Source organism: Oryza sativa, chromosome 9, assembly GCF_034140825.1.
Source record: "Oryza sativa Japonica Group chromosome 9, ASM3414082v1".
Taxonomy (NCBI): Eukaryota; Viridiplantae; Streptophyta; class Magnoliopsida; order Poales; family Poaceae; genus Oryza; species Oryza sativa.
Window position 1 is genome coordinate 12483522 of NC_089043.1, and position 20692 is coordinate 12504213.

The 20692-nt window shown below is 40.3% G+C and overlaps 2 protein-coding genes across 2 annotated transcripts; both read right to left on the minus strand.

Annotated features, from left to right (window-relative positions):
- Nucleotides 1–435: 435 nt before the first annotated feature.
- On the minus strand, nucleotides 436–7129 carry LOC4346680 (lipid phosphate phosphatase 2). Its single transcript, XM_015757077.2, has 9 exons — nucleotides 6970–7129; nucleotides 6765–6847; nucleotides 2728–2946; nucleotides 2551–2638; nucleotides 2359–2468; nucleotides 2133–2226; nucleotides 1245–1433; nucleotides 1075–1134; nucleotides 436–988 (listed from the first exon to the last, which is right to left on the minus strand). Exons 3-9 carry the CDS (start codon nucleotides 2938–2940, stop codon nucleotides 819–821), a joined length of 924 nt encoding a protein of 307 aa, XP_015612563.1. The 5' UTR covers nucleotides 2941–2946; nucleotides 6765–6847; nucleotides 6970–7129; the 3' UTR covers nucleotides 436–818.
- Nucleotides 7130–14541: 7412 nt separating this feature from the next.
- LOC4346681 (uncharacterized) lies at nucleotides 14542–17649 on the minus strand. The gene is made up of 5 exons (XM_015795735.3): nucleotides 17128–17649; nucleotides 16343–16994; nucleotides 16015–16214; nucleotides 15667–15911; nucleotides 14542–15579 (listed from the first exon to the last, which is right to left on the minus strand). The coding sequence occupies exons 1-5, from the start codon at nucleotides 17418–17420 to the stop codon at nucleotides 14780–14782; spliced, it is 2190 nt and encodes a 729-aa protein (XP_015651221.1). The 5' UTR covers nucleotides 17421–17649; the 3' UTR covers nucleotides 14542–14779.
- Nucleotides 17650–20692: the final 3043 nt, after the last annotated feature.

Below are 20692 nucleotides of genomic sequence, written 5' to 3' on the forward strand. Positions count from 1 at the left end.
AAAAAGAAAAACTGAAGACCCCTATCTCCCAGCAAAACATTTCAAAGGGATAATAGGCCCTGATTACTGATAACAGCGCAGGTAAGCGCATCATCAAAAACAACAGCGCAAAAACTCTCCGCCACACTTTCAGAGAATCATGGTTGCTTAATTTAGGGGTTTATGGTTAACGAAAGTCATGTTAAAAAACAATTTACTCGAAATTTAACGCCACTCGATGTTTATATTTCTTTTTGAATAACTGTTTAATTCTGTGGAACCTGAATTTTCGACTTAGCTCAGCTCTGAAAACTTGTGTCAGCCACTTTTATAGGCGAACAGATTTTCTTTTTTTTTTTTTTACCCAAGGCAAAACGTAGCATTTCTGACACTTTGATAGACGATAACAAAATCAACATATATCAATGTAATTGGGTTATTCTCACGTTCATCACATCGAGGAAGTCCAAATTTCATTACACCGTTTCTCAGAATCTGTAATGCAGAGAGAGCATACATAAGCATAACAATTATGACCACAACCCTATCTTGACCAAACCCAAAATAAGCAGAGTTAATGTACAATGTAATTTTAGAGCGTCTACTAGATTGTTTACAGCCAATGCTTCTGGGGCTAGCCATCCCATTAGCAGAAAACAAAAACCATGGAAGCCAAGAGACCAATTCAGAAGTGATGAAACAGCAGATCTAGATACAACTGTAATACATATATGAACACAGCCTACCATATCGTCTGTCGAGTGGACAAAATTCGAACTCGTAAAGTCAGGATATTGTCATGGTATTTGGTAGATTTTCTCCAGTCCAGGTCTCAGATTTCACGGTCTCCTGCCGGCCTCTAGGTTGGTGTCTCTCAGAGCAATCCCACCATGCCCTTCTGGGACATTGACAGTCTCGAACCCGGTCGGTCTCACGCTGTAGGAGTTTGCGGTGTTATTGTTGCGCGAGGCCTCCGCTAGCTGGAAGGTGTATGCATGAGGCCAGAAAGCTGCAAAAAAAAGGGGAATGTTACCATCTTTTGTGATGTCAGTTATCTAGAATTATATAGGTAAAAGAAGAAAAAAAAAGAGGTACCGTCTGCGTCATAAGGATATGGGAAGAATTGCAGATAACAAAATGATGCGACTGTAAGACCTGCAACAGGAGAAATGCCAGAATCAAGAAATGGTTGTGGATTTTTTTTTTCCTTTTAGATAGTGCTAGGACCTCTTGCATATAATTGTTATATTATTGAAATTGCAAACCTATCAGAGAGCCTGCAAATACATCCTGCCAGTGATGCCAGTAGTCATCCACTCGAGAAACAGCCACAAGTGCAGCAGTAAGAAGAGGCAGAAATACTATGCATAGCTTTGCAACATGACCTCTACGATCAAAAACTGTGATCTTCCCAGCTAAGTACCATGCAAGGAAGCCTAGACCAGCAAAAGACCCTGGAGTTGTGTAAATAAACAAAAACAAAAATGTTAGATAGTCTGGCCACAGCACCATATGACATAATTGTAGGAACACTACCATACATATGCATACACTACTGAAGGAATGCAACTTGGTATGGTCACTAGGAAATCACATACTGTCACGATAAGGCCAGTAAGCAAGTTATGTCCAGCTACAGGCTATGCAACTCCATAATGGTGTATGCATAAAGAAACCAAATGCTTGATACTACATACTGATCAACTGTCCCTACTCCATTGGCAGCCAAGTATCTACATTGAAGGCCCATTCAACATCACACCACTGCCTTACTTGCATAGTTATCTACATTGCCGGCTGGCTCCCAACCACCATTGCACCAAACTAGCTTCTGCATTAAGAAGTCCCTGCCCACGCCCAATTGAGGCCTCAAAGCGATCGTAAGCTCCTGATTCCAAGTCACATTATTGTCACTAAGCCAGACACTGCAAACTACCGAACCAATTGCATTTACAGCCCTAGAGCTAGTCATCTCTTGCTCCCAGCTCCCAGCACACCTTGTGCCAAAAGCATTTCCTTTGTATGGGGAAGAATTTGTGACTACCGTACCTCAGGAATATATGATTTTCATCTCTATGATAATGTACAAGTCAATATTTACCAAAGGCACAACGGGACAAAAAGGTATGTTGATTATGTATGTCACCACTTACATGAAGAGTGCCCGCTTGGAAAGCTCTTGTGACCTTCTTTGATGACACTCTTCTCTCCATGGCATATGACACCAGTAGTGACATTATCATAAACCTGGAAAGAAGGTCCTTCAGTGAGTTCTGGTCCACTAAGACTCAGAAAGATAAAACATTTGAATAATGAGAAGATCAACACAAACATGCTTGAAGAAAAGTGCACTTTAGGTTTTTAGCCTAAGAACCTTACATCCTTTCCATCTGGGAAACAGCGCCAGAAAAAATCTGGGCGTGGACGACCCACACCATCCTTAATTGCATCTGTGATTACCGCAGTTATAAGCACAGAGTATAGGATCCCTACCAAAAAAAAAATGTCAAGCATTATTCCTTTTTATTTATATTATCAACTTAATGGTAGGATCAAGAATATGTAAAATACCCAGTATGCCATGGTGCAAATCATAGAAATTCTTCTTTTTGAAGTAAATTCCACCAAAGATGGCACAAGGCAATACAATTCCAATGAGCTGGAAATCAGAAAAGTAGTTAAAAAAACTATCATAGCTTTCTGAAGTCCACAAATATAATTAACAGATGAAACATCATAAGAACACACCGGAACAGCCCAGAAGGGAACAGTATTGCCCTTCAATGGATATCTCAAGTCAGTCATCATGTCCCTCCCGACGAAACGGTGAAAAGGTTCAATTATGTTCAACAGTCCATCTATAACAGCAAGGAGTAGAAGTATTATCCAGTCGTACATGTGAAGTCTCGCCACTTTGGTTCCATGGGACTTTATAGTGTAACATCCTAAGACATCTGCCATTGTGTCCTTCAAATAACAAACATAACAAGAAAGCAAAGTGAGTAACTAGAGTTATAATAACAACTCCATGTAATGTGGATACAATGCAACTATAATAAAAATAAAACTAAGAATACCAGAATTTGCAACCGCCCCACAAGAAGATAACGTATCCTTTTGTAATAGGCTTCCGTACATGGTGCAAAAATATTTATATCCTCCAGTATATACCAACAGTAGAAACTAGACCAGTTAAATCATACGTAATTGGGCATTGGTTACTTTTTATGAAAACATTTCACATTCTTATATTGTCCATAGGTAATGCATTGAAAATTACTGGTACAAATTTGACAATATTTCAGATATTTCTAGCAAAGATCATGATCACAACCAAGCGATTGAGCCATTTAACCAACTCCACCTTGAAATGTTTACTGGTGAATAGAATTGAACGGTTTTTATAAAATTTCTGGATCAAGTAATACAAAAGAAGAAATACAATTTTGCTATATATTTGTCGACAAATTTTCAGATGTAATTACAGTACAATCTTAGTGTAATTACACTATAACTTGCATGTAACTACATTGTAACTTGTATATAACTTTCACATAATTTTGAATTTTCAACCGTTAGATTTGTTTCAAGATTTGTGCAAGTGAGGAAGGAAAAAAGTCACTGCACGCACACATGTAAGAGGATTCGTTCCCACGACCTCTGTTTCACCGAAATAGCATGTTACGAAGAGATTTTTGAAAGTTACATACAAGTTACATTGTAGTTACACGCAAGTTACAGGGTGATTACATCACGATTGTACTATAATTACATTTGTCAAATTTTTAAAAGAAAAGTTGTCGACAAATGTATAGGTGATCCCGAAGAAATATCTATCAACATAATTAATTTAATACATAGTTTACCAAGCACACTAGTTACAACTTTAAAAATAACACTGTAACTGAGGTAAGCATGTCACCAGTTTGTCACAGTGAAATGAACTTTTTTTCTAAAAGGTTAATATGTTCCAACTTCCAAGAAAATTTAACAATTAAGAATAGTGGAGTCTTTGCAATTCTTATAACAACAGAGAATGCTCATGATCATCAATACAAACTTATGGGATGCCAACAGATTCCTACAGATCCTGAGGCCTGACAAATAATTTGCCAGAATCAGCCAGTTTAGCCAATTCTTTTTAGTAGGAATCAGAAAACTGGGATTAAATTCAAGCAGCATATAACATAAACCATTATGGTACAACCCTCTCATTGCAATCATTTGAGAAAGTGAACACACGTTGAAAGCAGATAAAAGCTTGGGGCATCCATTGAACCACAACTGAAATAATAATTAGCACAACTCATTCTTGGTCCAGGAATAACAGGAGCTAACAAGAACACAAATGGAGATAACAGAGATTATTTTTCAGATCTCGCAGTAAGTCATGAGACATTTAAAAAAAGTATCTCAACTTTTATTAGTGATGATTCATCAGAACAGACAAAATATAACAAGACTATAGAAGTTCATACATTTCATCCATGATTGTTCTAACCAACAGAGAACTCAGAAGACCTTTTTTTTTTCAAATTATACCTAATGTGATATGCTAAGGTCAGATTTCAGCCTACCAATGTTGTCAAAAAACTCTGCTCTGCTCATGTTTCAAGAATGCCAGCAGACAACATGCTGGTATTTACCCCTTAAAATAATGAAAAATAAACAGCCACCTGGCACTCAGAAACTAGTTGCCACTAATCTGCCAATTAATTCAATATTTCAATATACAAACTGCTTATATTTCAACCAATTTCTAAACATCATTTAAATAGGCCTATATAATCATCAATGAGATTTTTGCATCAAAAATAAGCAGAAAGACAAATAATTTACCACCTAATGGGCAAACCTCCACCAAGGTATGATAGGACGGAACATATAGAGGAAATAAGGAAAGGAGATAACTATAATGAACACGCAAAATAAACCTACCCCTCTGAGAATATTGAGGAAGTAAAGAATTGGATGCAGAGATGAGTGTTTAAAAACAGTAAGGCTTCATTGCCAGTCGTACAAATGTCTTACTGTCAACACATGAATTTTTGAAGTAATTCTTGCTGTTTCCAATTTGAAAAACTTTCATATGAAAGAATGGACAGTCAGAGTACATTGATTATTTGATGTGCATTTTAAACAATACTTTGAACAGACCACCTGTGGTACAGCCAGCAGCGTCGTTCTACCAAAAATGTTAGCTTTGTTTCCTTTCATCACTTCCGAAAACAAAACCAGATGACAATGTGATTAGTTGATTACGAAAGAGTCAGTCATACGGTAGCCTGCTTGAGTAATTTTCTCAGGTGCAAATAATGTGTGTGTGTTTTTTTTTTTTTTTACAAAAGAAGCCTGTCAAGAGAAGTTTAAGTGATCTGACAAGAAAAAGAAATGTACAACAAAGAGTACAAATATTGACATACTGCAGACCAAAAGAGGCAACCAAGCCAAAGCAACTAGGAAATCTTCGTTAATTTCTTGAACCCAGGTAGGCAAACCAACTGAGAGAATTAGGGTGAAAACTTAAAGACTCCAACTACAGGAAGCTAAGAAATCAGAAAATACATGTGGAATCAAGTGTGAACAAAGCAAAGATTAAATAAAGCTTTTGTCTATACACTAAGCTCCTAGATAGACAATCAACACTTGCACATACCAGTAGAATTAAAAATTACAGAGCAACTTGCTGTACAGAACTAAGAAACTCCAATGTAACCAACACACCAAGTTGCTGAACAATAATGCCCAGCCTGACCAAGTCAGATCCAAAATAACTTAAACCAAAAGAACCAAAACTCCTCGTGATTGTGTTAGATTACTAACCAATCCATGAAACACTGCACGCATGCTGTATAAAATGCTTCTCACTGGAGATTGGACCCACCAAGCACAGCCTATATTCAAACGGCTCACCAACACTGTAACTCAAGCCAACCAGCAGTTATCTCAACGCTTTGGCATCTTCAAGATTGCTAGTTGCTGTCGGTTCGCACCATCAATCAATTACCACTAGAATTTTAAAAAAAAAAATTGCGCTCCCATTTGAAAGTCGCGCCTCATTAAGGATTTAAGGTAGCAAGTAACTGAGTCACCTCAATGTTGTGCCTAAGGGGAAGGATGACATCAAATGCCTTCCCTTCGACCATGTCTAAGTTTTCAGTGGCTGTGAGTAATGACATCACAATTACCAATCACAGTACTTACTTACTACTGGAAGCGTGGAACCAAGCCCAGAAAATTAGCAATTCGCTATTAAGGAGAAAAAATTGGTTCCATACCGAAAATTAACAATTCGATATTAAGGAGGAAAAATTGGTTCCGTACCACTAAACACAGAGAAGCCAGCAGATTAACAATTCGGTATTTAGGAGGATAAATTGGTTCCATACCACTAACCACAGAGAATCTCAGCAATCAAACAATCCTCTATGAGGAGGAAAAAACGATCTCATTACACTAAACACTGAGATTAGAGGCCGAAGGCACATCCATTAGCAAAGAAAAATAAATGAAAAATGCAAACCAGCTCTCGCGTCAATCAAGAACCACTCAAACATTCCCATCCCCCAGTGTGATCTCTACAGTAAACTCCGCACCCTAAACTAGCTGTAACGAGGAAGCACTCAACATCTATATAGAATCCAATCCAAGAGAAACTACACGCATCCGCAGTGAGCAGCAACAACAACTACAAAAATCCAAGAAGTGATAAAGAAAAAAAAGACAAAACCATATATGGAATCAGGGAGAAATTTAACTGAAGCGGGGAAGTAAGAAGAACTCACAGGGCGGCCGTTCTTCCTCCTCCTCCTCTTCCCGACCAGCGGCTCCTCGAGCCCCCCACACCCGCCGCCGCCGCAGATCGGCTCTGCACCAAGAACCACCCCCAAAGAGAGAAGAGAGAGAGAGAGAGAGCTTGTCAGTTGTGAAAGGGCAGCAAAAGGAGGAGGAGGAGGAGGTGGGAGGAAGAAAATATCTCCGTGTACCCACCCGCAATGCTCGGCGTCGCGATCGCGGGCCGGGTCGTCCCCGCCGCCGGCGGTTGGTTGGCTGCCTCGTCGGCGTCGGCGTCGTGGGGGAAGTGGGTAGTGGAGGGGTGGTGGTAATTAGGGATTATTAGTGGATATAGGCTTAAGTGTTTGATTAGATTGGCAATTTGGAGGGATGAAAGGGAAAGAAGATGGAGCAGTTGCTTGCTAGTCTATTCTCTCTAGTCTCTAATCTGTACTCTGTACCCAACATCTCTAAAAGGACAAGAAGAAAACAATGGGCAAGAGGGCCATTGGTGGATTTCAAATTTGAATTTGAACCGTTTGAGTGTAACTTCCTAACTAGTAATATATTGTGACACTTTATAAAATTTTATGGTTAAGGCCCTGTTTAGATCCCACCCTAAAATTTTTCATCATGTCATATCGAACGTTTGAACACCTGCATGAAGTATTAAATTTAGGCTAAAAAACTAACTAATTACACAGATTGCGACTAATTTGCGAGACGAATCTTTTAAGCCTAATTGCTCCCATGATTTGACAATGTGGTACTACACTAAACATTTGCTAATGACATATTAATTAGGCTTAGCAAATTTGTCCCACGGTTTACTGACGGATTCTGTAATTAGTATTTTTATTAGTGTCCGAACACTCTATGCGACACCCTATGTAATACCTGATGTGACACGCCAAAACTTTACACCCCTGGATCTAAACACCCCCTAAGACCGTGTTCCGGAGAGAAGAAGGTTGGGACCGAACCACGCACGTAAAATGCGGTGGCTCATTAGCATATGATTAATTAAATGATAACTACAAAACTTCAAAAATGTATTGATATGATTTTTTAAGCAACTTTTCATACAATTTTTTAAAAAAACAAACATACACCGTTTAGCAGTTTAGGAAGTATGTATGGGAAAAACGAAGAGTTGGATGTTGGGAATATGTAGGCGGTGTTCAGGATTCCCAGCCCTCACTCCCTAGCACGTAAAACGAAGCAGCGTTTAGCACGTGATTAATTAAGTATTAGCTATTTTTTAAAAAAAAGATTAATATGATTTTTTTAAGCAACTTTCGTATAGAAACTTTTTTGAAAAAACACACCGTTTAACGGTTTGAAAAACGTACGCGTAGAAAACGAGGAGGAGAAGATGGGAACAGGCAGTGCCGAACACAGCCATAGTACAGAACACACTCTGAACTATGGCTGTGTTTAATTAGTTCACACTAAAATTGAAAGTTTGGTTAAAATTGGAACAATATGACGGAAAAGTTGAAAGCTTGTGTGTGTTGGAAAGTTTTGATATGATGGAAAAGTTGGAAGTTTGAAGAATTATTTTGGAACTAAATACGGCGTATGTATTTGGCCTTCGAACTGTACTGGAAGTCTTTCGCCCTACTCTATGAAAGCTGGGTGCATACCGCGTTGAACCTTATTTTTATGGTGGTTACGATTGATATGGTGACATGTTTTTTATTAGCATGAATTTAAATTTAGGTAAGTTTTATGGTTGTATTACCTAGTAAAGTGGTGTTTGCTTAAAAAAGTATGTGTTATCATCAGGGTATAAATATTAAAACCACATCTGTTTCGAACAAAATTACTAAAAGAAATAGTATGTGCTAAGGTGTTTTTTTTTTCGATTTTAGAAGTTGAGGTTGAAAAATAACCCCTTTTTTTTTAAGTTCAGAATGAGAAATAGACTTTGTGCAAAGTTTCAATGGCTCAAAAATCGACTTCACCCTTTTCAAAATTACCATCAACCCTCTCTCGTACTCTCGTAGAGATGAACTCAAGTATGCATAGTATAACATTTATACTTTTTTTATCATCACTTGTTATAAATGGTCGACTTGGAGACAATATTTACTGTAAGTTCATCGGAAAAAAAAGTATCTGATCGAGCAAACTAGCTCAAAACCATAAGTTCATCGAAGATATAGATATCTGTTACGAATGGCAATAATATAGATATATGTGTACTTTGGAGAGGACGATGGGCACTACATATGCTTTTTTGTCGACATATTTCAAACACGTCAATTTTCTCTTATGGATTGAAAGCGATGAATGGAAGAAAAAAAAAGAGAAAAGTGGGAGTAGAGTGATGAAGAAGATTTTATTCTCTATCATATATGTTCCCAAATCACGCATCTTCGTGAGACGTGCATTCCGCTAATGGCATACTACACGTTAATAGGACAAGTTGTTCGAAGGCATCTATCATTCTTTCTTGAGGCCAACGGTGTATTAAGTGATTTTTTGACCAAATTTACATCTCCTCAACTCTAGGGGATGCACTAGTATACTCCTTTCGATCAAAATATAAAATGTTTGATTTTTTTTCAAAAACAAAACTTAAAAACTTCAACTATTAGTATATTTTTAAAATACTATGTGTGTACGTTGTCTTCGAAAGTACCCCCGTGTTTCAAGTTATAAGATGTTTTGACTTTGGTTAAAGTCAAATTGCTTCAAGTTTGACCAAGTTTATAGAAAAAATAGTAACATTTTCGACTCAAGATAAATTTGTTATAAAAAATATTTAATTATTAATTTAATAAAACTAATTTAGTGATATAAATATTAATATTTTTGTCTATAAATTTAGTTTAACTTGAAGCAGTTTGACTTTAACAAAAGTCAAAACATCTTATAAAACCTGAAATGGAGGAGTAATATCATATAAACTTGTTAAATTTTATACTTACTAGCAAAAGTGCCCGTGCGTTGCATCGGCTGATTACAAAGCGTGTACAGTGAACAAAAAGTGTTGTTTGGTTTAGACATCTAATCTGGTCAAAAAAATTGTTTGTTTTTAGATAAATAATCTACTTTATATTTGTGGAATATACATGATGTTTAGTTTGGATGATTTGTAGCATGGGAGAAAATGGATGGACGAACAATGCACGTGCAGAAAAAATAGATTATTTATTTGGAGTTAGTATATTTTTTAAGAAAAAATTCCTGCCATTGCAACAGGAAAGATTTAAAAAAACAAATGAAATTTGGAATTAAAAATATAAGGAATATTGAAAGATGGGTTTAGAGTTCATATAGAAATAATATTTAGAAATAATAGAAATTATAAATTATATTGGATGAGAAGTCTAGAATATTCTCAAAAGAAGGTAGAGTGCATGTAAGAATACAATTTAGAAAAAGAATTGAAATTTGAAATATAAAAGAATATTTTTTTGAAAATAAACAGTCATAAACAATTAAAATGGTATTAATGCTATTTCTGAAAATTACAAAAATACTTAAAATCAATAAGAGAGAAAATTTATTTAAGCTCGGCCCAATAGAGCGGCCTTCTATGCTTCGCACGTGCGGTCGGCCCATAGGATGGCCCAATAGCGCGGCGGCCTAAAACGTCGCCCGGCCTGACGTGAGAGAAGCATGGACCGTCCGATCTGATGGACAGTCTCGATTGGTCCTGACCTAGATAAATACCATACTCTCTCGTAAAGCAACGGTGGCGGCGGCGACTATTCCAACGGGCGACGACGGCAGTGGCCTTCCCCACCGAGCAGCGACTACGACATCCTTCTCCCCCGCAAGCGGGCAGCGGCGCCCTGCCCTCCTGCAAGTGGCGGTGGTGGTAGCGCCGTTCCCTCTCCCCACTGCAGGCTCCTTCTCCCCTCGTCAAGCGGTGGCCGCCGCCTCGCTCCTCGCTAGATCCAGCGGGTCGACGGCTCTCCAATGGCGTGGCGCTCAGGATTTGGCTCCTCCCTCTCCCTCTCGGCATCCAGCGTAACGATGGATTGGCAGCTTCTTAGCGGCGCGATGGCACAGCGGATCCCCGGCGCAGTGTCAGTCATCGGTTCAGAATCTAGCCCCCCGAGTTTACGACCTCCACTGCAGCGAGGTGGCGAGTAGCAGCATGCGACGGCCTCATATTGTGCTAATATTTTTTATGTTCTTTGATTTCGATTTATATTTGGACTGTGATTTTGTTTTTATTTGGATTGTGATGATTTGACTTTTCAAATAATATTTTACTATTCATTTTATTCAATTGTGTAAATAAGCAAAAGTATAAGTCATACTAAAAATATCTTTAATGATAAAATCCTAATAATGGAGCCGAGTCAGTCGAACGGGTGGGGCCCACGCGAGTAGATAAGGATTGATCTCGATCCATCCAGTCGCCGCCCCCTCCCCATCTCCCCCAGCCCTCTGCCCCTCCGCCCCTCAGCCCCCTCTCCCCACTTCCCTCCTCCTCCGCCCCCCCTCTCTCCAGCCGGCCGGCCGGCTACTTCCCTCCCCCTCCACCCCCTTCTCCTAGTCGGCCGGCCGTTTCCCTCCGGCGAGCAGCGACGCATGCGGCTTCTCCCCTTCTCTCAGCTTCCCCACTTCTCCCCCCACTCTCTCTCCACTTCTCCCCCTCTCTCTCTCTCTCTTTGTGGCGGCGGCAGGAGGGGCGGCGACGCCCTCCCCTCCACTAGATCGGGGGGAGGGGAGGTGCGGCGGCGGTGGTGGCGGACGTCATGGAGGGGGCGGGTCAGACGGCGTGGAGGCGGTCGGCCGGGCCTCGCCTCCGCCAGATCCAGCGGCGTGGAGGCGGCTGCGGCCCGGCGGGGGCAGGAGGGGCGGCGGGCCGGACCTTGCCTCCGCCAGATCTAGCGGGGGCGGGAGAGGTGGCGTCGTCATCTCTTTCTCTCTCTCTCTCTGCATGGTGGGGAGGTGCGGCGGCTGTGGCGGCGGACGTCATGGAGGCCGTGGGTCGAACGGCGTGGAGGCGGCCTCCGCCAAAACCGGCGGCATGGAGGCGGGAGGGGCGGCGGCATGGAGGCGGCGGCGTCGTCTCTTTCTCTATCTCTGTGCATGGTACCGGTGGAGGTTCATGTGTTCTTGGTTGAAAGTTTGTTATGTGGGTTATTGATGGAATGTTTCATGTGTATTCTTGATGAATTTCGACTGGGATTTTTCCTTGGGGGGAGGGAGGGGGTTGTGCCGATATTAGGAATTGTTTCCCTTGTATCCGATTGTGAGAGGGATTGGAGGGATTGGGATTCGGGGGCTGCGGGCGAAGGCGTACCGCGAGGGACGAAGGCGCCCTTCATCTGACTTGTGACGACTGGAAAAATCCGAATATTTATATTAGTTATAGATATAGATTTTAGTAAAAGAAATTTGGTCAAGATCACACCTCAAAGGCAACGAGAAAAAAAAAAGTCAACTTATCGAGAGAGAACGGAATACATATGGATCCCCCTACAAATCGGGCGCCCGATCGTGGGTGGGGGAAAATCGGGCGCTGACGTCAGCGTCCGATTTACGTGTAAAACTACTTTAAACTGATTTTTCTCTCAAATTACTTATCCAAATCATGATCCGATTGCACCATTAAATTCGTTGCAATTAAATTTTCAAAACAAGATCACACATGGATATATTCCGACGAAATTTTTTTAGCTTATTATTGAATTATTTTTAAATGTGGCGCGATGTTCCACCAGGTATATCGGAATTGTTTCACAAAGTAGATCGAAAATGTTTCACTCGTTTAAATCGGATGTTGTTTCACCTTATATAAAAACAATATTTCGGCAAATAGCAGTTAACTGGAACATTAGATCTATACATAATGAAACATTGTGAGTACACTAGGTGAAACATTTTTCGGTGGAACAAAAAATAAAACGAATTCTCTTAATAGGGGGTTTCCAAAATATGTGGGTTTTTTTGTTGCAATAGAATATTCCAGTTCACTGCAACATTAGATCTATACATAGTGAAACATTGTGAGTACACTAGGTGAAACATTTTTGGTACAACAAAAAATAAACCAAATTCTCTTAATATAGGGTTTGCAAAATATGTGGTTGATTTGTTGCATGTGGGGGCAGGTAATGTGGTAGGGCCCAACAGTATCACTGCGCGCGGGGGTGGGGCCGCGGGGGAGCGCCCGATTTTTTTCTCCCCCCTCGGTCGACCGACGCCGAGCATTTTCCAATACATATGACAGTCATCATTAAATGATTCGAACCATGCAACGTGAATTCCATGTAAAGAAAAGGATAGATTCACACGCTTTTTTTTTTTTGCGGGAAACACGCTTTTTATTTATCTTCCGTATGTATGCATCTTCGTTCCTAGCTAAAGTGCCCTTGTGATTCGAGTCTTTTAAGGTAGCTAAAACGGGAATTATAAAGCTGGGAAGAACCTTCTAATCACATGGCCAAAACAAATTTCATATTGAAGAACCTATCATGTTTCCACCATCTCCTTTTGCTACCCTATATACGTTTGGTGTCTATAATAAAAAGGAGTGCACCATCCGGTTTCATAAATTTTTTACATTATGGATAGGAGATCAAACAAATTAGGATTTTGACTATCAGTAACTCTTAATAAGATATTTAGTTTAAAGATACTTAGTCTTAAGAAGTATATTTTGAAGAAAAATTAAAGATTTACTTATTTTGTATATATTATAACAGAAAATCGTAGTCAAAGATTTATTTTGAGACGTGTCTAAAACATCAAAAAATTATATAACAGAGAGAGTACTAACCTAGTGATGTTTAACATTTGAAAAAACATATTTTGCAGAAAATAATTGATGCATAATAAAGAATAAAGTAATTTTATTTTTGCTAGATGAGTGGTGGGTGAGGCTATACAATAATACTCTCTATGTGTGTGTTTTTTTAGGAAGACAATAATTGCCTCCAACTCAGACAAAATCTCAGTATTAGTTTGAGCCATAATCTCTGGAGACCAAATCCACTTGGGCACTTGGCCCCTGGACGGCTGGACCATGTTCTATGCAAACTAAATAATTAAGCAACAGATAATTGAGCATTTTCTTGCAGGATGATTGCAACTGGTTGGCACACTACCTGGCAGGCAGCTAGTAGAGGACAATTAAGCCGGCAACATAATTCAATTGCCACCTCATCCATCTATTTGCTGCCTCCACGACGCCATTAATAACTTCATAATTACACATACACAATTATTAAAACTGCACGACGCGTTTGAGTTTGTCAATTCATAATTACACAACTGTTGGCAAGCTGCACATAATCGAGATCCACTACACAATCACACATACTATTTCTTTGATTTTGTCGATTCTGTGATAAACTTATTCCCTGTTGTTCTTCAACACCTAAATTTTCAGGAAAGCAAACTAATTTTCAGAAGAAAAAAAAAACTTTAGATGCTTGCTGATAAAAAAAGAAACAATGGGAATCCTTGTAGAATGAGAAACCCAGCAGGAAAAAGGTAGACAGTTTGTTTGTTTGTTTACTGAGATATATGAACCATCTCAACACGAAAAGAAATTATATGCTTGAAGGAAAACCATCATTATTTAATACTCCATCAGCATCTATGGTAAATCATCACGACTTCAACCTTGAGAATCTGCAGTCAATTGCTGAAGGCAGTTCAGGACCATTTTGAACAAACTTTGAAAGTTACCAAAGGCTTGAACCGAACTTTAGCACTTTACAGTCAAGTTCCAGTCTCCCAGAAAGATATGTGGATCAAAGTTTGTATCAAGAAAAACCAAAGTGGCCAATGTGGCCAATAAAAACAACCATAGATCATAATGCCACGATCGACCAGAGAGACTGATTCGATGTATTTCTTATGCTGCCTGAATAATTATATCCAACTAAACAACAGAAGAATTGGTTTCAGAAACGTGAGGTGATCATCCTAGTAACCAATGCCTATACCAAAAGTAACTAGTTGAGACAGAAAACAAACAAAAGACGGTTAGCCATCTAATTACACAGAGAGAAAAATAACTCTCTGGACAAGAACAATTGGAGTACTGTTAACCCGAGACTGTTGACAACCTCTTTCTCTTTCTGTTCTTCTTGGGTGTGAAATCCTTTTGCACAATACCATTGGAGTGAGGAAGAACACGTAAAGGGCTGGTGCGCTTTGCAGCTACTTTCCTCCCTTTCTTGTTTGTCCATTGAATCGGCAATCTGTTAGATACTTCCGCAATGCCGTCAGCGGTAGCAAGCTCAGTCACCTTCTGGATCCTCTCCTGCATTTGCATAACCCATGCTACTGACAGATCGAGTGAGAATGAATCATCCATGGGTTTTTGCCACAGATCAAGTAGGACACGCTGAAACGATTGAAATGAGAGCGAGGGCTGGAAATCCTTGCGTGGTCCACACATCATGTTAACCTTTATGATGTGCTTACATAGGTTGCCCTGCATTGACCACGAACAATCACAAAGAGAAAACTCAGACCCAGGATTCCAGACAGTCCACATCTGACTAGTATCCTTCTGGCTTGTCACCTTTGCTGAAAATGGTTCCTTGTCATCAAATATAACAGCATCGTCAGGTATCTGCAGCGCTCTATGCCATGAAGTGGACGCAATGTACTCTGCTTTCACCTCAGGAAATGAACCGCTTTCATCCGCATACAGATTGAGCCAGTAACTCGAATGGAGCTCTGTTGTGAGCTTATGCACCAACCAGTCCACACGCTGGAGAGCATCAAGCTGTGAGTCATCATATGCTTTAACCTTGAGCTTTAGATGGTAACCTTCAATAGTGCCTGATGATTCCTGACTTGCTAGTGGAAGACTTCTGATGGTGTCAATCCACATCTCTAAAAAGCATATTAGGAATATCATTAGCATTGCATAATAATCTACAATGCGATGCATAAACTGAAGCAGCTACCCGAAATTCTTACCCAATTTGGGAACCCAAAAGGACTTGAAATATTGTATGAAGGTGGTTTGGTCAACGAAGTCTTGAAATAATTGCTCAAGAGCATCCATGGGATTTTTCTCACTCCAGATACTGTACATAACTTTTCCTAGTTGCATAAACATTTCCCGCTGTACCTCACTGTTGCTGCATTTCTTGATTATATTTTTAAGCCAGGTTCTCCTAATGTGCCATAAAGAAAACAAAATTGGGCAAGAGAATACATCCCTGAAACAGAGAAACATACATTGATTTGAAATTCATTACCAGCTAATAGCTACAGTTGGAAAAATTAGACAATTAGAACTGATCGTCGGAAACCATGTCATACCTGATTGGATCCAGCTCTGAAGCTGGGTCATCAATTACAAATCCACCGATTCTCCAGGTGGAATCAACAGAATATATTCTCTCAGTAAGTGCTTTCATCCATCTCAAAGTGTCTTGCTTGGTAACTGATCGGGTTATAATCCACGCAACAGGTAGAGCATGTTGTCTTGAGTCAAAGACAAGGAGTGTGTGCAATGGATACTGCAGAGAAGAGCAAAATGTCAAATATATTACAAAACTAGTCCTTGCCGGCATAATTACACATCACAGACAAGGAAAGGTGTTTGAAGTTTAAGTACAGAACTGTCAGTTTTTGCTGCAGCCAATACCTTCAGCTTGCTAACACCAAACGAGGAATGAGAAGCCAAAAGATCCTGATGACCAAAGCGAATCATCTGCTGCAGTTGCCACTCTGTCTGGATCCCTAGAACAAATGCATCTGTATCCGTCGAATCCTGGTAGTAGAACACAGACTTCTTGTTCCTATCAACCCACATTCTGATGCTAGCCTGGTCATCAAGATCCAGCTCATGCGTAGACCTCTTGATGATCATCCCAAGCTTCTGGACATACTGTGAAGCGAGGCTATCAACCTTCGCGTCCGAGCCGCAGTAACGATGTATCCCTTCCATATGTGTCTGCAGGATGTTCTCCTCCGGCACACCAAGGTAAATCAGCGACATGGTCTGCTGCTGGATCTCGCTCCCCACATACGGCACCCTCCTGGCACCCGGCCCAATGGCGTCCCGGTCCAAGGGACCATGGCATATGAAACCAGACTTGTTGATATGCCGCCTCTCATGGTAGATAATGAGCACCAGGGACGGGCGGGCATATAGCCGCTTGATGGCAAAGTGGCAGGTGCAGCCACGCATCGACTGCGGACGAGCGGCACGATTCCTCGTGTTGAGCCTATACTTCCTGCTCGGCAAGATCGTCCCTCCCTCGCCGTAATTCTCCGGGCCGAACGAGCACCAGTACCTGGATTGATCAATCCAAGAACATCACACCAACACAACACAACACAACAACAGTGGTCAGCAAGGATTAGCAATTTCACAAGCACTGAATTCAAATAATATAGAAGCAAAAAAAAAAAATACATGACACATACATCCTGTAGAGAAGGTAGTCGTCGCTCCTGACCTCCCGGAGGGTGCCGCGGTCGCGCTTGCGGCCGCGCTCGATGTGGAAGCGCGTGGGGCACTCCGGGTTGCTGCATTCGCCGGCGATGAAGGCGTCCATCCGCTCGTAGGGGATGAGCGCCACGTCGTCCCGCTGGTGCTCGGAGCTCGCGTACTTGACCCACCGGAGGTCCGCCGCGGAGAACTCCTCCCCGGGAGGGTCCTGCACGGCGAGGTCGCTCACCGACTCCACCACCTCCGCCGCCTCCGCCTCCGTCCCCATCCCGCCGCGCCGAACCTCGCTGCTCGCGCTAATCAGATGAATCGAAGGGGGATCTTGGGAAGGGCGGGTAGGTGGTCACCGGTGAGGCGGCATGGGAGGGTTATGGGCGTGCGCCGCCGGCCGCCGGTCGCCGGAGTTGGGGGGGGGGTGGGGGTTTGGTGCGGCCGCAACCCTAGAGAGAGAATGAGAAAGGGGGGAAGAGAGAGAGTGAGGAGGGGTTTGGGGTGGATGGAATGGGGAGGCCAAATTGGGCTGAAACTCTTGCAATTTGAGAATTTGGGCTTCTCATGGGCTCTCCGCTCGATATAGGCCTCGAGAGTTAAGAGGCCCAGATTTAGCCGGAACTGCCAAAGAGTTGAATTTTGTTTATTTTTTATTTTTATTTTTTAAAAGATTTAAAAAATAAATTTTTATTTCAAAATCTTACAGAAATATACTCCCCCGACCCACTGTAGGATGGGACATATAAATCGCCCTATGATAGGGCAATCCACGTGGCAGTGCAACCTCTGGAGGGACACGCCGTGGTAATTTTGCATACGGCCCCTTCTCGCTCTCCACTAGGACGATTTATCGCCAGGAGGGGTGCGTAGGCAAAATTTCTATGGTGCGCCTCGTGCATCAGCAAAATATTTCTAATGTCCCAAACGAAATCGCCCTAGTGGAGAGCGAGAAGGGGGTCGCTTGCAAAATTACCACGCCACGCCTCTCTCGTAGGATGCTACGTCACATAGATTACCCTATTGTAGGGCGATTTATATGCCCGCCCTATGTAGGGTCGATAGGGAAATTTATATGCCCCCACCAAACAATAAGGCGGGAGGAGTTTTTTTTTTTCAAAACTTTGAAATGGTAATTTATTTTTAAAAAGTAAATATAAAAACTAGAGAGGTGAAGTTGGGTTTAGGAAGCTCTAAATCTTCACTTTAGACCCACTCTTAGAGTTAAATTTAAGCTTAAGAGTGCATTGTTTGGGGAAAAAATAAAGAGTGAATGAACATTGCTACAAATTCTATTAAAAGTAACATTTCTAAGTTTTTTACCTTTATGTTCTTAAAAAGGTTTTTCTTTCAATAAAATAATTTACTCACTTCTGTAAAAAATACGCAAACTTTTAATATTTCAGCGATCAAAGATATATCAAAATAAATTTATAAAATCTATTCTTTTAGGCAAATCTACATATACCATTTAGTTTGTTTGTGAACTAAAAAAATTAAAAAATCATTGATAGAAGAAATTTTTTTTAGTAGGAATAGTGACATAGATCAAAACTTTTCTTAAGAAAAACCATGTAAATCACTAAATTCCAAAGCAGCCATTAACATAACATAGCAAATAATAAGCAAGGTCCAAGTTGAACTAAAGTAGGATTTTTGTGATGGGACTAGCTTACTGGGTTCAAATCCTAAATTTAATACGTGTGCTTGTATTTACGGCTAATAATTCTTTCAGTGATAGATGATGTATTCGTCGAGAAGGTGTTTATAGAGGTAGTGTGCGTGTTGTGTATGTCTGCGTTTGTAATGTGTTTAGGAATAGGTGTGCGCGCGTTGTGTTTGTAATGCGTTTTCTATAAATAAAAAAAAATAGGTCCACGTATCTGCCCGTCTCTATATGAGATACTCTCTCGGGAGTCGGGAGCAGGAGCATTAGTTTTTTTTTTCTTTTGCTTAAAAAAATAGGTGAATAGCTAAAGTGGTCCTCCAAGTTTCATCTGAGGCTCAGTTTAGTCCTTGATGTTTCAATCTATCCATATTAGTCCTTCAAGTTTTCATTTTTGTTCAAACTTATCCTTGAACCAACAACTCTCTTCATAAATGACACTTATACCCCTCATCATTCACATATATAAGAGAAAAATTGCATGCTTGAATTTTTATAGATAATACATAGTATATTATGTAAAATGAAAATATATTATGTACTAGCAAGTGTATACGAGAGCAATTGCTTAAGTTTCATGTGCACATGTTGAAATAATAAGAAGTACATCTGTAATGTTGTTTATTCATGTTGACTTTCTCTTTTCTAGTATATAGTTGTATACAAATTAAGGGCAAAAAGGATATTTTTAATAGAAATATTGACTAGAAATAGCCATATGGCATATTAAGTGGGCCCAAGGATGATTTTAAGCCAAAACAAATATTTGGAGGACCTATGTAGACAAAATGAAACGTGAAGGACCAAATTGAGCCTTCGGTGAAACTTGAGGGACTAAATTAGCTATTCACCCAAAAAAAATAGTAGCTCACCTTTTGAAATGCAACATACGTGGATGAAGAGATGAGGGAGCAGAATTTTCTCTTTTGTTTTCATGCGATTGTTGTTGCATCCTCTCCATTAAAGGTGACCAGATTTTTCCTTTCCGTCTCCATATATAGAGATTGACTTGGACCGTAAGAAGCACACTAACTATGTACTTTTCTTTATCACTTCGTCCGTTTATAAACAAATAAGGCATTTTACGTACGTTTCTGCGTGGTCTTCAACATTATACACTTTGACAATTATGTTTTTCATGACATATTATTAACAACTACAAAATAAACATCGTATGAAAATATTTTCAAATACGAATATGGCACTTGACGCATATACTTTCGGTTTAGTTATCAATCAATTGTACAAAATATAAACTTTAAGGACGCCTTACATTGGATGGAGTTCTCCAATTTTTAAGTCAGTTTCCTAGCTAGTGACATCATTTTGCGGCTACTCCTAGCTACTTACCAGCTGGTATAACTCCTGCTAGTAGAAACTTCTGTCTTAATCCATTGCAGCTTGAATTTCTCCAACATGTAGTTTCCTCTTCACCTTCGCCCAAGGCCATCTCCTCCATCGATCGATCGATCGATGAACATGTATGTATGCATCCTACGTGGCACGATGCCCAGCTGTCGTCTCCGAGAAGTGTTGTTGTTAGTTGTTAGATTTCTCTAGACATGTTTTGTTAATTAATTTACATCTCTGAAGCCCTGTAAAGTATCCATGAGATTCCTTTTGAGCAGTTCAGACTTTCAGAAAAGTGCATAGAAAATTGCAGGAAGCTCTCAGCCACAAGCAGCCATATGCATCGGTAGCTTCCTGCATTCTCTCTGTGTGCAGTTGAAGCTTGCAGGAACAGAGATTATGAAATTCAGACAGTGATTCAGTGAATGTTCTTGGAAGAACGTTGGAGGTCTGCATATTTGTTCGGTTGTCGTAGAAATGGTTTGTTTATTTTTGTCCAAATTTTATCACTTAGCGTAATATGCACTTGTACATAT